The 14696-nt window shown below is 49.4% G+C and overlaps 1 protein-coding gene across 1 annotated transcript; it reads right to left on the reverse strand.

The window, feature by feature from the left end:
* Positions 1-1478: 1478 nt before the first annotated feature.
* On the reverse strand, positions 1479-12652 carry LOC101931664 (uncharacterized). The gene is made up of 5 exons (XM_065565078.1): positions 12331-12652; positions 5718-5801; positions 3847-3990; positions 2696-3286; positions 1479-2049 (listed from the first exon to the last, which is right to left on the reverse strand). The coding sequence occupies exons 4-5, from the start codon at positions 3249-3251 to the stop codon at positions 1640-1642; spliced, it is 966 nt and encodes a 321-aa protein (XP_065421150.1). The 5' UTR covers positions 3252-3286; positions 3847-3990; positions 5718-5801; positions 12331-12652; the 3' UTR covers positions 1479-1639.
* Between the last annotated feature and the right edge of the window lie 2044 nt (positions 12653-14696).

A 14696-nucleotide genomic window follows, 5' to 3' on the forward strand; every position in this document is an offset into this window, starting at 1 on the left:
GGTGCAGTGTCCCCCTGGGAGGCTGCTTGTGTAGCTGCAGCCTCACCAGCTCCAGCAGGAGCACAGGGATGAAGTGAGTGGGCCATGAAGGTGAATAAGCAGGTGCTGGTATCTGGGCTCAGTGAGTGGGGGGCAGGAGCCTCTCTGGCCAGGGCAGGGGGGCTGGGGAGGGGACCTGGGTGGGGGGCAATTGGGGGTATCATGGAAGGGAAGATGAGGGATGATCGAGGGGGCTAGGGGAGGGGGAGCTGGGGAGGGGGTGATTAGGAGAGGGGAACTGGATGGGGGGCAATCAGGGCTTTCTTGCCTTGACTGAACTCACTCCAAGTCCCTTGTCCAGTAGAGGACCTGCCACTGATGGTGAGTACTATAATTATTCACGCATATTTTATTTTACATTTGTATTGCTGTATAAAATGACATTTTCAGTAGCGATACCACAGTTTTAACAGGTATTTCACAGTAATTATTCATGATTTTTTTTTTTAATACACATGTGTGGGTGTGTATTTGTTATTGGAAAGACGAATCATAAAGATAAGATGGAGAGCTCATGCGTACTAAGCATTGTTTTCTTCCAAACTCCGATACTAAAATAAGCCACAATCGGCTTGAAAGTTTTTAACATGTTTTTATATATAACATGATAGGCTGCAGGAGTTCCAACCTCTGTAACAATTTAATTCATAATTAAAACTAGTGCAATAGCTATTTTTATACATCTCACTTTGTGTATTTTGAAAGGGTGAGTTTATGGAAATATGTATTGTTTCAGCTCCATTGCATAACAGTGCAGCTATGGTTAAAGGCTCTGTAACAGTTCTATTTTATACATCTCAACCATTAGGATCTTACCTTTTAGGCATAGATATTTGCTCCAGGCTCCATTTTGGGATTAAAGAACCTGAGCCCAAATTATATTTTTGGTACAGTTTTGTTTTGTTTTTGAAAAAGGCTCTCTCTGTTCTTAGAGGTGTGTAAATGCAAAAACAAAAGATACAGGAATTCATTCCTGTACTCTTCTTTAAAAAACAAGTTTTTTTTTTTTTAAATACAGAGCCCGATTCTCATTTACACAAAGTCCTTTTTTACGCAACTCAATCGACATAAAGGGGCCTTGATTTGCAAGGAACTATTTACGTCCACTGTAAGGGCTCACTTTACACAGTCAAAGCTGTGTAAAAGGGCCCTTCATGTTAGTCAGCCTTAGTCCCTAGAAGTTTTCATGTCATTTGACCATCATGTGGACTGGTACATAGGAGTCACTACTTTTTAAAGCAGTATCTTAGTAACAATTTCTGCCCTTGGATACTGATGTGCTCCTCTCTGAGTTAAATAGGTGCAACAAGAGTCTATCCACGATCAGACTTTGACCCTTAATCATAGGCCTTTATATACCTATAGTTATTTGCCAAATTCATGGCCCCACCCTGTTCAGGCACCCCTGGCTGGAGACTAATAAAGATACTTATGAAAACTGAATTTACATTTTTATTCCACACCTATGCAAACATACCTAGGTAATGCTAAAGTAAAAACTTCATACATACAAGGGAAAGTATCTTTGAAGGGGAAGGAAGAGGGAATTCACAAGCACATACACCCAAAAGGCTCTCACAGCTGGGTGTACGTGCAGCTGTCATTGTGTGTAATCTTCCGTGGGGTGGAGTGCCTGGGGTACTGCTGCGGGCCCAGAAGATACATGGAGGCCAGTATAGGGAGGTCCCGGAATGCAGTTCTCTATGGGCTGCAGGGGGAGGCGAGCACGGATGTGTTCGGCCTGAAGTTCAATCAGAGACCGCAGCATGTCTGTCTGCTCCCGGAGCAATGTGATCATCTCTTGCTGCCCGTTTCTCCTGTCCTCGCTATCCCTGTGCATTTTGTCATTGATCATTATCCTCCAAGCCCTCTGCTCACGCTCCGAAGCGCGGGAGGCTCGCAGGACCTCCTGAAACATGTCTTCCCTTGTCCTCTTCTTTCTCCTCCTCACCTGGCCCAGCCGCTCCTCTGGGGTGGATGGAGAGGCCCTCAAGGCCGCATTTGCAGCTGCTAAAGAAACAATGGACAGAGGTACCATTGCCAGTGCATTTACTCCCCTTACAAGCACAACATGCTCACTTCCCCTTGGGACTCAGAGCACGGTGGCAGCCCCACCCATGGCGAGTATGGCTGGGGGTGGGATGGGCGTTGGGACAATAAGGAGGGGATAGCACTGGGGCATCAATACAAGCGGATAAGGCTAGTGTACTGCAGACTAGCCCCATTTCCACAGGCGGTGGTGATTGTAGCGGATCTCTCACTCCTGAGGGAACAGCTCCTGGCTGCAGACCGGGTCGGTATGCTGCTAGCCTGTGCACTGCCATGGTGCCTGATGAAGTAATTGCTGAGTGGTGTGGCAAAGCGTCCCACCATAGGGGAAGAAACAAGGCAGCCCTCCCAAGAAACCTTCGGCAGAGGATTGCCGAGTACCTCCCAGGAAAGTTTCCTAGAGATCTCTATGGAGGATTCACAGAACATCCTGGTGTGAATAAACAAACTATTCTGCAGGGCCCCCTCTGCCTAGTTGTACAGGGGAATGAGAAGCAGATAGCAACTGTACCTGTATGGGTTATTTCACTTCCTCTTCTAGCCTATTACAAAAAGCTGTACATGAGCAGATGTGTGTCTGCAGCATTGAAGCAAACTGAGTACTTACCAGAGGTTCCCTCCCCTGCATCAGGTTCACCGGGGCTGGACTGCTGGGACTGGCTAGACTGCTCAGGAGTCAAAAAGAAGTCCTGGCTCGCCACACCGCCGGATCCCCCTGTCGCCTGTGCCCCATACTCCTCCTCTTCCTCGTCATCCTCTTCCTTGATCATCACCTCGATCTCAGGGTTCACTCCGGTGGCCTGTGACTCCAGGTCCCCCAAAGTATCCACAGGATGCTTGGCGGTGGAGGTGGAGTCGCCGTCGAGGATGGCGTGCAGCTCCTTGTAGAAGCGGCACGTCTGCGGCTCTGCACCAGAGCGACTATTTGCCTCCTTTGCCTTCTGGTACGCCTGCCGCAGCTCCTTGATTTTTACGCGGCACTGCTGCGGGTCCCTGTCGTAGCCCTTCTCCTCCATGCCCCGAGCAATCTGGCTGTAGACGTCGAAGTTCCGACGGCTGTTTCGGAGCTGTGCCTGCACGTCCCCCTGTCCCCACAGGCCCAGGAGATCCACCACCTCCGGCGTACTCCAGGCAGGAGCCCGTCTGCCGCGTGGAGCCGGCATGCTCAGCTGAGAAGTTGCTAGGTGAGCTCTCCACGCTGAGCAAACAGGAAGAACAATTTCAAAAATTCCCAGGCTTTAAAAGGGGAGGGGTATGTACCTGGCTGCCAAGCAGTGGAGTTCAAAATGGTGACCAGAGAAGTCACTGTGGGGCATTGTGGGACACCTCCTGGAGGCCACTGAAGTGGACATAAGCAATGCAGTGTTTACACTGACACCACGTCACCCTAAGTGCTATGCCTCTCGGTGAAGTGCATTTATTAGGTTGGCATAGCAGGTGAGTTAAAGCAGTGGGAAGAACACTGTATTGTAGACATCTCCATAGTGAGGCAGCTTATGTCAATCTAACTCTGTAGCATACACAAAGCCTCAGAAACTGGGTTCTACCTCCACATCCCATCCAAACACTCATAGGGAAGTAAAGTCAGGGAGGAAACTCCTGACAGCTAACAGGATGGGTGTGGGAAGCCATGGCTGATATTTGCCTTGATGCCACAAAACCTGCTGACTGCAGCCCTGACCTGAGTGGGACGGGGCAGAACTGAGGGCTCTTGCTCACAGCCCATTTTTGGGAGTCAAGGCTTTTTCCTTCACTCACCAGATGGTTTCTCTGTCAGTTTCACGGACTCCTCACTTGTGTGGGTGCCTCTCAGGATCTCCCTTTCCTTGGAGGCCTGGAGGTCCCACGGTTCTTCTCCTCGTTCCAACCCGGTGATCAGGTCAGGTTTGGTAATGGGGAATCCTGTGCAGGGGATAAAATCAGGCAAGATCAGGGCACATGGAGTCTTGGTAGAATATCTGTCACAAGGAACATTCCCTGAGTTTAACCTGGCCCTACATGGGACTGTGGTAACTCCGACCCCTTGGGAGCAGCAGATATCTGGGGGCAGGGGGTGTTGTCACGCCCTCACTAGGAGTTCTCAGGATAGATGCGCTCTGGGACGGACGAACGGAGACACACACACGTTAAACTCCTGCCTATTTCCAAGCCTGCAGCACCAAGAGCCCTCCCCACGGGTGGAGCTAGTCCCAAGATGGCAGGTGAACGGTGTGTGAAGAAGAAATAATACAGGCAGGACAATACCCTGTTTCTGGCCCCTTGGAAGCTGGGGAGATGGAGATGAATTAGCCTGTCCATTAGGTTTGACTCCCCTGTTCCCTTCAAGGGGATATAGAAATGAAAGTGTCTCTCACACTGGAGCTGTGGACTATGTGACCCATTCTCCCCAAATCCAACTGAGCAGGGAAGAACCTTACCAGAGTCAGAAATGCAGACCCCCACGGCTTCTAATAGCCGAGGGCACAGGAATCCCTTACCCAGCAAGGTCACAGTCTCATAATTCTCCTGCATGATGTCCCTATAAAGGGCTCTCTGACCGGAGTCCATCAGAGCCCTCTGCCCCTTATTGAAATACACAACCATCTCCTTGAAGGTCACTGAACCCTGAAACAACATCAGTTGCCCCACTCAGTGCCTGCCAACTAATCCTGTCCCAAGCAGGGGACCAGGACAGGAATCCCAAGAGCTTCATATTTCATGGTAGCCTCTGGCTAGTGGGTTCAGGCTTCAGCACTGAGAAACTGGTCTGTTTTCCCAGCCCTGTCCATGGGGATATTTCCTAGGGTTACCATACGCCTGGGTTTTCCCCAGACATGACCTCTTTTTTGACCCTCTGATCTCCATCCAGGCAGATTTTTGAAATATGAACAAATATCCGTGATTTTTCCTTGCTCATCCTTTTTCCAGCACTGAATCTGGATGAACTGCTATTCCTGGCGTACCCTAACAGCGGCACGCACGTTCACTGGTTTTCTCATCCTTACTTCTGTGCTGCTGCTGGCCGGGGCGCTGCCTTCAGAGCTAATGGACAGTAGCGGCTGCTGGCTGGGCACCCAGCCCTGAAATCAGGGCCGCCACCAGCAGCAGCCGCCCAGAAATAAGGGTGGCATGATATTGGCTACTGAGTTGCTGAAAGGAATCCTGCTTGTACAGCTCAACTTCAGGCACACATCTGGCAAAGACGTTCATGGCTATTTGATGAGCAATCAACCACTGCGGAGAAAGACACGCTCTACAGAGACGTGTGCATGGGCACAACAGGAAGAAGCGCAGTAGGAAAGGACTGACTGCATGCAAAGAGGTACATTGTAAATCAAATTTAAATTTATTTTTGAGGCCGTTACGCTTGTTATTTATAAATGTTAGATATTCAAAGTGGAAAGAAACTGTCTGTAAAAACAGAACTCCCCCCCCCCCGTTTGGGAACTTGAAATATGGTAACTATAGAAATGGGGGAATGTTCACTCCCTGCCAATGGGCCTGTTCTGAAAATCAGGCCCAGGTTGAACATGTCCCAGCAGGTTTATTACACCACCACCATCCCTCACCTCACCCTGTGTATTTCCTGCCCTACCCCAACCCCCCCCCCCCCCCCCCAGCCCCCCGGCAGCTCGCTGAAAATCCCCTACCTGAGCTGGCTCCACCACAGCCACTTCCCTGTTTCCTAGGAGGATGGGACGATCAGGAGCGAAACATGGACGTGATTCCTCAGCCTGTCAGGGCGAGAGGGGCGATGGGGGAGGTTTCAGAAGGGGTTTGAGTCTATTTCATACCCTGATTCCCCCCAGGGTCTTTCCCTGAAGACAGATGTTCTGCCATGCTGGGAAAACGCTTAGCTTAAAAAACCCTCAGTCACTTTATTACAACACAGACCCGGCCCCTCCCACCAGCATTGAACCCACCAGGTCACTTTTAACCCCCCGCCCCCAGGGACAGAGTCTCTAAGACAAATGCTAGAAAAGAGCAGAATCACTTTTGGGGGTTCCCCCTGACACTGGCCCGGAGGGCAGCACATGCAGTGCGGGGACTCAGCTGGGGCAAAACCTGGCTTTTCCTCTGTCAGCTCCTCCCCTTCTTCCCAGGAGAGTGAGTCGGCCCAGGGGGATGCAGGGAATGGATCCGGGCAGGGCTGGAAACCTCCCTCCCCACTTCTTGCTCCTGCTGCCCCTTTCGGTCTCACCCCTCCCCTTCCTGTCTCCGTCCCTCTCCCGAAGAGAACTGGTGACTGTCCCGTTCCCATAGGCATTTGCTCTTCAATGTGAGAGTGGGTGTGGGTCTGAAGGCAGCAGCTCTGGGAGCCGCAGACATACAGGGAGCCCCTACCCTCCGGTACAAACTCACTAGCAGAGTGTCACTGTCCTGCCCGGCCCCAGCCCTTTCCCCCAGGTGTCTCTCCTCACTCGGAGGCTCTGGCTCAGGAGCTGATGTTGGCAGAGCCTGGGGCTGCCCCAGGGGGCTAGTTCCAAGCACTGCGGCAAGTCCCCACCTGGGCTGGGCACAGAGGGAGCTATAATGACAGTCTCTCCCTGACACAGACCCCTGCTGAGGGAGCAGCAGCTGCTCAGTCTAGGCTCCCAGATCACAAGGGAGGAGCAACTGCATCTAGTATTTTCCCCAGGAATTGAAATTTGGGGGGTGTTCGAATGTAAAGGAAGGATGAGGGCCCAGGGGTGAGACCGTGAGGGCGAACATGGACTGATGGTGAAACATTTTTTTCATTTTATTAGATTTAACTCACGTTGTAAAAATCAAACAAATTTAAATTGGCTACTCAAGCCTTCTATGAAGCACGACATCTACATCCTTCTTCGTTTCCTGCTATAATTTTGCACAAGTCTGTTAATGAACTTCTTGAATGCAATGCGTTCATCTTTGCTGGCTTCTTGTGTGTATGGAACTTCCAGGCCTTCAAGTGATATGTTCATTAGTTCATTCACCTGATCAGGCAGGAGGGGACTTCTTTCAGAACACAAAATTCTATTCAATGATGAAAAAGAACACTCAACTGTAGCTGTTGTGACTGGGAGTAGCAAGAGATGCATTCCTACTTCTTTCATCCCAGGACACATAACACAAAGATCGGGTCGAGCCACTAGTGACGATAAAAACGAAGCTGAAGTGAAATCTTCATTCATTCGTCATATGACATTCCATTCTGTGTTCAAATTCTCTATTCTGTCCTGATCACATCTCAGCCCCATTTCTGGTAGTGCCTCACTCCACTCAACTATCGGTGTTTTACAAGATAGGCATCTGTAAAAGGTTGAGTGGAATCCAGAAGCTTCTGTTGTAGATTTGTAAGAATCAAGTCTGTGTACTTTTTCAGCTGGCTTAACAAACACTTCTCCTCCTCTTCACTTAAGGATTCAACACAAGTGCCTTCATTAGTCAACTTCTGGACTGAAGTCTTTGCTTCTTCCAGTACGTTTTCAGTGGATCTCTCTCTGATTGAGCCAAGTATAGCTTTTATTGCTGGACAAAGATCTACTACTGTTGTAGCAGATGCCTGGATGACATTGTTTAATGACCCAAGTGGTTTTAACAGTAGACTTAAAAGAGAGAGAATGGGGATTGTCTTCTCTGAACATAGTAGCAAAAGTAGTCCACCCGCCTCACTACTTAGATCCATCCCATCTTGGTACATACTTTCCAAAGCCAGGAATAATAGTTGCAGTAATTTTAAGGCAACATCCAAGGATCACTCATGAGAAAACCAGTGGGATTTCCCAGGTTGGACTAATTTGAACTTCAGTCCTGGAGCATCTTCTAGTTTTTTCAAGACGTTCAGTCTTTTTGGACTCTTGTTGAAAAAGAGATTATAACAAAGACATTAAATTTATGGCTTTTTAAATGTCTTTTGAAGATTCTGCAGCTTGTACTAGTGCTAGTGGAGTAGATCATAGAATCACTGGTCTGGAAGGAACCTGGAGAGGTCTTCTAGTCCAGTCCCCTGCATTCAAGGCAGGACTAGAGTATTATCTAGACTATCCCTGTCAGGTGTTTGTCTCACCTGCTTTTAAAAAACTCCAGTGAAGGTGATTCCACAACCTCTCTAGGCAATTTATTCCAGTGCTTAACTACCCAGGCAGTTAGGAAGTTTTCCCTGATGTGCAACCTAAAACTTCCCTTGCTACAATTTCAGCCCATTGTTTTTTATATTATCCTTGGAGGTTAAGAAGAACATTTTTTCTCCCCCTGTAACAACCTTTTATGTACTTGAAAACTGTTATGTCCCCTCTCGGTCTTTTCTTTTGCAGACTAAGCAAACCCAGGCTTTTCCATCTTCCCTCATAGGTCATGTTTTCTAGACCTTTAATCATTTTTTTGCCTCTCTGTGGACTTTCTCCAATTTGTCCACATCTTTCCTGAAATGTGGCACCCAGAACTGGACACAATACTCCAGTTGAGGCCGTATCAGTACAAAATAGAGCAGAAGAATTACATCTTGTGTCTTGCTTACAACACTTGTGCTAATACATCCCAGAATATTTGCTTTTTTTGCAACAGTGTTACACCGCTGATTCATATTTATCTTGTGATCCCCTATGACCCCCAGATCACTTTCCGCAGTACTCCTTCCTAGGCAGTCATTTCCCATTTTGTATGTGTGCAATTGATTATTCCTTCACAAATGGAGTACTTTGCATTTATCCTTATTGAATTTCATCCTATTTACTTCAGTCCATTTCTCCAGATCATTTGGAATTTTAATCCTATCCTCCAAAGCACTTGAAACCCCTCCCAGCTTGGTATCATCTGCAAACTTTACAAGTGCACTCTCTATGCCCTTATCTATATCACTGATGAAGATGTTTGAACAGAACCAGACCCAGGAGCAATCCCTGTGGAACCCTGCTCGATATGCCCTTCCAGCTTGACTGTGAACCACTGATAACTACTCTCTGGGAACAATTTTCCAACCAGTTATGCACCCACCTTATAGTAGTTCCATCTAAGTTGTATTTTCTTAGTTTGTTTATGAGAAGATCATATCAAAAGCCTTACTAAAGTCAAGATATACAACTACCACTTTCCCCCTATCCACAGGGCTTGTTATCCTGTCAAAGAAAGCTATTAGGTTGGTTTGACATGCTTTGTTCTTGAAAAATCCATGCTGTTACTTATTTATTATCTCCTAGTTGTTTTCAAATTGATTCTTTAATTATTTGCTCCATTATCTTTCTGGGTACTGAAGATAAGATGGCCTCTGCAGTGTGTATAGGAAATATTAGGGATACACTTTTCTCTGAGCAAAGCTCGTACTCCACCGTGTCTTCCAGGGAAGTTTGCAGCTCCATCAAATGCACAAGCAGGCATCTGTTTGGGGTCCAATTGACAAGCATTTAACTCTTCTAAGATGTGGGTTGTCACAGATGCAGCCAACCTGAACATCTAGAAATGTATCTACTGGGCTACCACTAACATCATGACAATGTAAACACTGACTTAATACCCATTTGCATGGGTGCATTCATCAGCCATGTATGCAAATGTTTTAAGATGATGAAAGAGTTCTTCACTTTTTCCAAATGCCAAGAGACTTTCACTGTTGCAATGCATGCTTCTAAGCAGTCAGTTGAGTTTCTAGCAGAAAGATAGCAAGCATTTGCCAGTCTTCTTTGGAATCAGTGTCCAATTTCAGGGTTAACAAGTGACAATGCACTTAACATTGGCCTCCAGCTTGTAGTGTGTGGTATCCCTTGCTTAAATAGAAAGTATGGAGTGACAGCCATGCTTGTTCGCATGAACCATGTTGTGTCTCCAGCATTCTTAACAGCCTCATCAAGTACTTCTAAAACTGGCTTTGACGGTGACCGACAAACATCGGGATTTAGGTTGCGGAGACACTGTTTCTTCAGTAGGTGGCTGTATTTGTGCTTCAGGCTGTTTGGATGTTGAAACACCACTTGAACCTTCAGGTGACATGTTGGTATATTCTTGATATGTTCGTCATCTTGTTTGTTTTGACCACTGAAGTGGGTGATGGGAGAGTTGGGAGCAGCAGGACGGAGTGCAGGGAAATCCCTGGAAGCATCTGATCCAGGAAGCTCAACTAACTCTAGGACTCTAATATCATGAGCAGAGAAAGCGTATGTCTACACTACCCACGTTACAGCGCAGCAGCGCTGTGACGTGGGCAGTATCGACTTGCTTTATCACCAGGGAAGAGCTGTCCAGGCAATAAAAAAACCCACTCCTAACGAGCGGTGGTAGCTTTATCGCCAGGAGTGCGGCTCCCAGCGATAAAGCACTGTCTATGCTGGTGCTTTTCAGCGCTAAAACTTTTGTCGCTCGGGGTGTGTTTTTTCACACCCCTGAATGACAAAAGTTTTAGCGCTGAAAGTGGCAGTGTAGACACAGCCAAAGACAAAGACACCAGCCTCCTCTGCCTTAGGGCACGTCTTCACTGGCAACGTTAAAGGGCTGCCGCAGCAGCGCTTTAATATGACTTGGTTAGTCGCTGCATAGCGCTGGGAGAGAGCTCTCCCAGCACTCCAAAAAACCCACCTCCACAAGGGGCGTAGCTCCCAGCGCTGGTGCACTGTCTGTACTGCCATGTTACAAAGCTAAAACTCGGTAGCACTCAGGGTGGTGTTTTTTCACATCCCTGAGCGAGAAAGTTGCAGCGCTGTAAACTGCCAGTGTAGACAAGCCCTTAGCAATAACCAGCTTTCCCCCCTCCATCCCCTCATGACTGAGCCTCCCTGGGTTGGGGTTGTCCTGGCAGCCCCCATGGACAGTTCAGCAGCTGCAGATTTCATTTGCCCACCTGGACTCACACCAGAACAGAACCAGTTTGAACTGATATTTTTAACTGAACTGGAACCAGACTTAAACCCTAATTTTTCCTCTTACTCAGTGAATCTGAATCGAACTGGGGGGGAGGAAGGGAGGGGGGAAATGGTTGCCAGTTAAAATAAAGTTTCAGCAATTTTTCAGCTCAATAATTGATAAAAATGAAATAAAAGCTACTCTGATCTTACTTTCATTATAAAAACAAAATAACACACTGGCATGTGATTGCTATCAGAATGGCTTAGAATCATAGAATATCAGGGTTGGAAGGGACCTCAGGAGATCATCTAGTCCAACCCCCGGCTCAAAGCAGGACCAATTCCCAACTAAATCATCCCAGCCAGTAGAAGAAAAGAAGAGGGGAGCCAACAGGAGCAGGGAGGGAGATGAGAAAAGAAGTGCGGGGGCTTCCTAGTCCCAGAAGTTAACAATAACTCTTCAAGTCCAAGGAGAAAGGCTGTTCAACTCTTCTCCCTCTTAGACAGGATTGCTCTCATCCCCTCGTGCAGCTCCTTCCTCCAATTGCCCCACCTGACACAGGCCCCATGCCCCAACTTCATCTCCCCACTGAAACAAGCTGTGAGGCCCCCTTCTTAGGCACTGCCTGGTAACCAAACCATTTTGTGGTGTATTGAATCAGGAACTGAACACACTGACTGCCACTGAACCAAACCCCAGTTCCACTCCTTGTGGCTCGCAGTGACTCTGGTTGGACACCGAATCCTGTGCAGAAATCAGACCAGCCCCTGTTCAGTGCTGTCAACCCAGGAGTCAGATCCCCCCAAATAATGAGATTGTCTTTAAACTGGAAGTAAAAAGTGTGTGGAGGAGTGGGGGGGAGGGATTGCATGTGGACTTTTGCCTTGTAAATTTTCAGCCCTTCCGGGAAGTCTCCTGCCCGCCCACCCACCCCCCCGGCTTGTTTGACCATTCCTGGCGGGGGAGGGGGGATGGACCCACTGGCTGCTGGGCGGGGCAACCTGTCACCCTCCCCTACCCCATGGGGCGGGGGAGCTGCCTTGTGTCTCTCCCCTCCCCTCTCCCTTCCCCAGCCAGTCTCCTCTTGCTCTCAGTCTCCCTCCAGCTTCCCCACATCCCCCCCTTTCCCTCGCAGTGACCCCCCCTCACATCTTCCCTCCATTCCAGCCTCGTTCCCGTCAGCCCCATAATTCCCCCTCTGCCCCCGATCACCCTGCATCACCCCAACCTCCCTTCAGTGCAATCACCGACCCTGCATCCCGTCCTGCCCCCGGCCTCCTTGTTCCCCCCTTACCCACACACCCCGCCCCCACGTGTCGTGTCGCGTCCCCCGCCCTGCACACAATGGGACTTGGGGGCCATCTTTCCTAGATACACAACACAGGGAATCGCAGCCAGCTCCGCGGGGAGCCAAGGGCCAACCCCCCCCTGCAGCCCGGGGGTGACGGGGGGGCGGGTCTCTCTTACCTTCCCTCCGAGCGGGGCCCCCTGGGGCAGAGCCGGGCCGGGAAGGGGCCTGGCCGGGCTGGGGGCTCTGCCCTGGGAGAGGCTCCTGGGGAGCAGCGGGAAGGGCCCTGCTGGAGATTCCCCTCTCCCGGCTGCAGCCCGGGCTCCGGGCTCCCAGCACCAGCCGCCGGGGCTCGGGGATCTCGCCAGGAGCCAGGCTGGGACCCAGCGGCCGCGATTCACCCCGAACGGAGCCAAAGCCCGGGCCGGAGCAGGCCTGGCAGGAGGCGGGGAATCCCTGGGCCAACCATTCCGGAGACTCCGTGTAGCCAGCTCAGCCAAAGAGATACACTGAGGCCCTCTCCACTGCCTGATTGGTGCTCTCACCTGCCTATCACACTTCCCTGCTCTCTGATTGGTGTGCAAGGGAACGTCCCGCCTTCTCTTTATTATACTTTAGCCATCCCAGAGGGGGTGCGGGGAGGATGTTTCCGTTCGACCCTGGTCGATGATTGGCCCAGTGCGAAGAGCAAAGGGGGCTGTGATTGGAGGTCAGACCAGGTACTAACCGCTCCTTTGTTACGTTGGGCCTGGGCCACGTGGGTGGGAGAATTGGATCCGTACCCTATCAGCTGGGGGGTTCAAGCAGATTGCAGGGATCAGACCCAGGCCAGCAGCATCAGAGCAGTGAGGGTGGTACCCTCCCTGTGTCAGGTTTGGAGGGGTGGCTATGGGGGAGGCCGCTAAGGCAAATTTTGGGGTGGCTACAGCCTCCACAAGCCCCCCTGCCCTTGTCAGCAAGGCTAAAAATACGTGGGTTGGGGTAAAGGGAACAACCTAGATGCCAAGAGACCTTGAGTATAAAGCTCACCTTTACTGAGTGTTGTTTGCATTTGCAGGCACTTCCCAGCCCTTTTTCGCTGACCAAGCTAGTGTGTTCCCAGCCCTCGAAGGCAATCAAATATTGAATGTCTTTGTTGCCCATTTTACAAATAAGTTAAAAAGAAGTTGCGTAAGATCACTGACATCAAAATGGGGAATAGGACCATGGTCTCCAACAGGGAAGCCCCAGGTCTTAGCTAGTCAGCTCCACTGTCTTTAGTCTGAAAGCATTAGACGTGTGTTTTGGTTCTCCTGTTGCTAACTGCTGGACTACACCAGAGCAAGCAACAGGAGCTGGGAGTCCTGATCACAAATGTTCTACTGATGACTAGCAAATACTTGTGTAAACCACTGGCAAAGTGGCAGCTGGTCCACGCACAGCAATTTTTCCCATATCGGAAGTGGTGGGGTGTTCAGTGGGGATCTGCAAAGACATGATTCAAATTCTGTAGCAGAACCATAGAAGGGAACTCTGTAGTTCAGTGTGGTTTGCATTTGTTTTGTTTTTGTTTCTTGTTTGGGGGGTTCTTTAAAAAAATCTTTGGCTGTGGGGACCCAGATGACCGGGCTTGGGTTGCCAGAGGCTGTGGATTTTGGGGGGCGCTGCGTTGCAGCCCATTTCACACTAGAGGCAGGTAGTGGGGAGGTGCCTCAAACCTAGACAAATTGGAGGGTTGGGCCAAAAGAAATCTGATGAGGTTCAACAAGGAAAAGTGCAAGTTTGACCTTTGGAGCAGCTCCCCTCCCATTAACACCCCTGTGGCTATCACAGCAATTGCTGATGGGTGGAAGAAATGTGAACAACATACTTCAAGTACGTTAGTTCCCTTTCCAAATGGAAAGCAGGAGGATCAGCACCACGTGGCCAGCAGAGCTCCCAAGTCACTGAATTAGTGGGAAGTTCACTATTTGCACTAATTTCAGCTGCTTTTTTGTGCTTTTGTTGTGCTTCAAAAGCAGGCAGTCTTTCATAGACATGTGAGAGAGACTCTTCTGCCAGCAAATATCCACTACCAATGACCAAGTGCAACAAAGTAGGAGCTAGAAACCCATGAGTTCAAATATCATCACAGCCCCAACCCGAGTAACTAGAGAAGTATTAGGCACTTTCTCCTCCAGATTACAAGTTAATTGAGTGGCTGCACAAGGTCACTTCAGGTGGAACAGGGAAGGGAACCCAGGTCTCCAATATGGAAAGTCCAGGCAGGAGCCATTCATTCCTACTGCCTTTTGGGATGAATGTAGACAACAGATACGATCTGGTTACCTGTCACTACCACTGCACAATGAAGCCAGGAAGAGAACCCTGGAGCTCTGATCCCTAATATTCTAATCTGTCTAGTAAGCATTTCTGTACCTGCTGGCAAAGTGTGTGTCAAGTCCCCCTCCTGTGATTGGCCTCAGAAATAATGGCAATTTCTCCTGAGGTTCAAGTGGTGGGGATGTGTGCTGGGTACCAGGGAGGCCGTACAACAAACTCTGATGGTGTGGGAGTGGGGATTGTG

The sequence above is a fragment of the Chrysemys picta genome, chromosome 12 (assembly GCF_011386835.1).
Source record: "Chrysemys picta bellii isolate R12L10 chromosome 12, ASM1138683v2, whole genome shotgun sequence".
Taxonomy (NCBI): domain Eukaryota; kingdom Metazoa; phylum Chordata; order Testudines; family Emydidae; genus Chrysemys; species Chrysemys picta.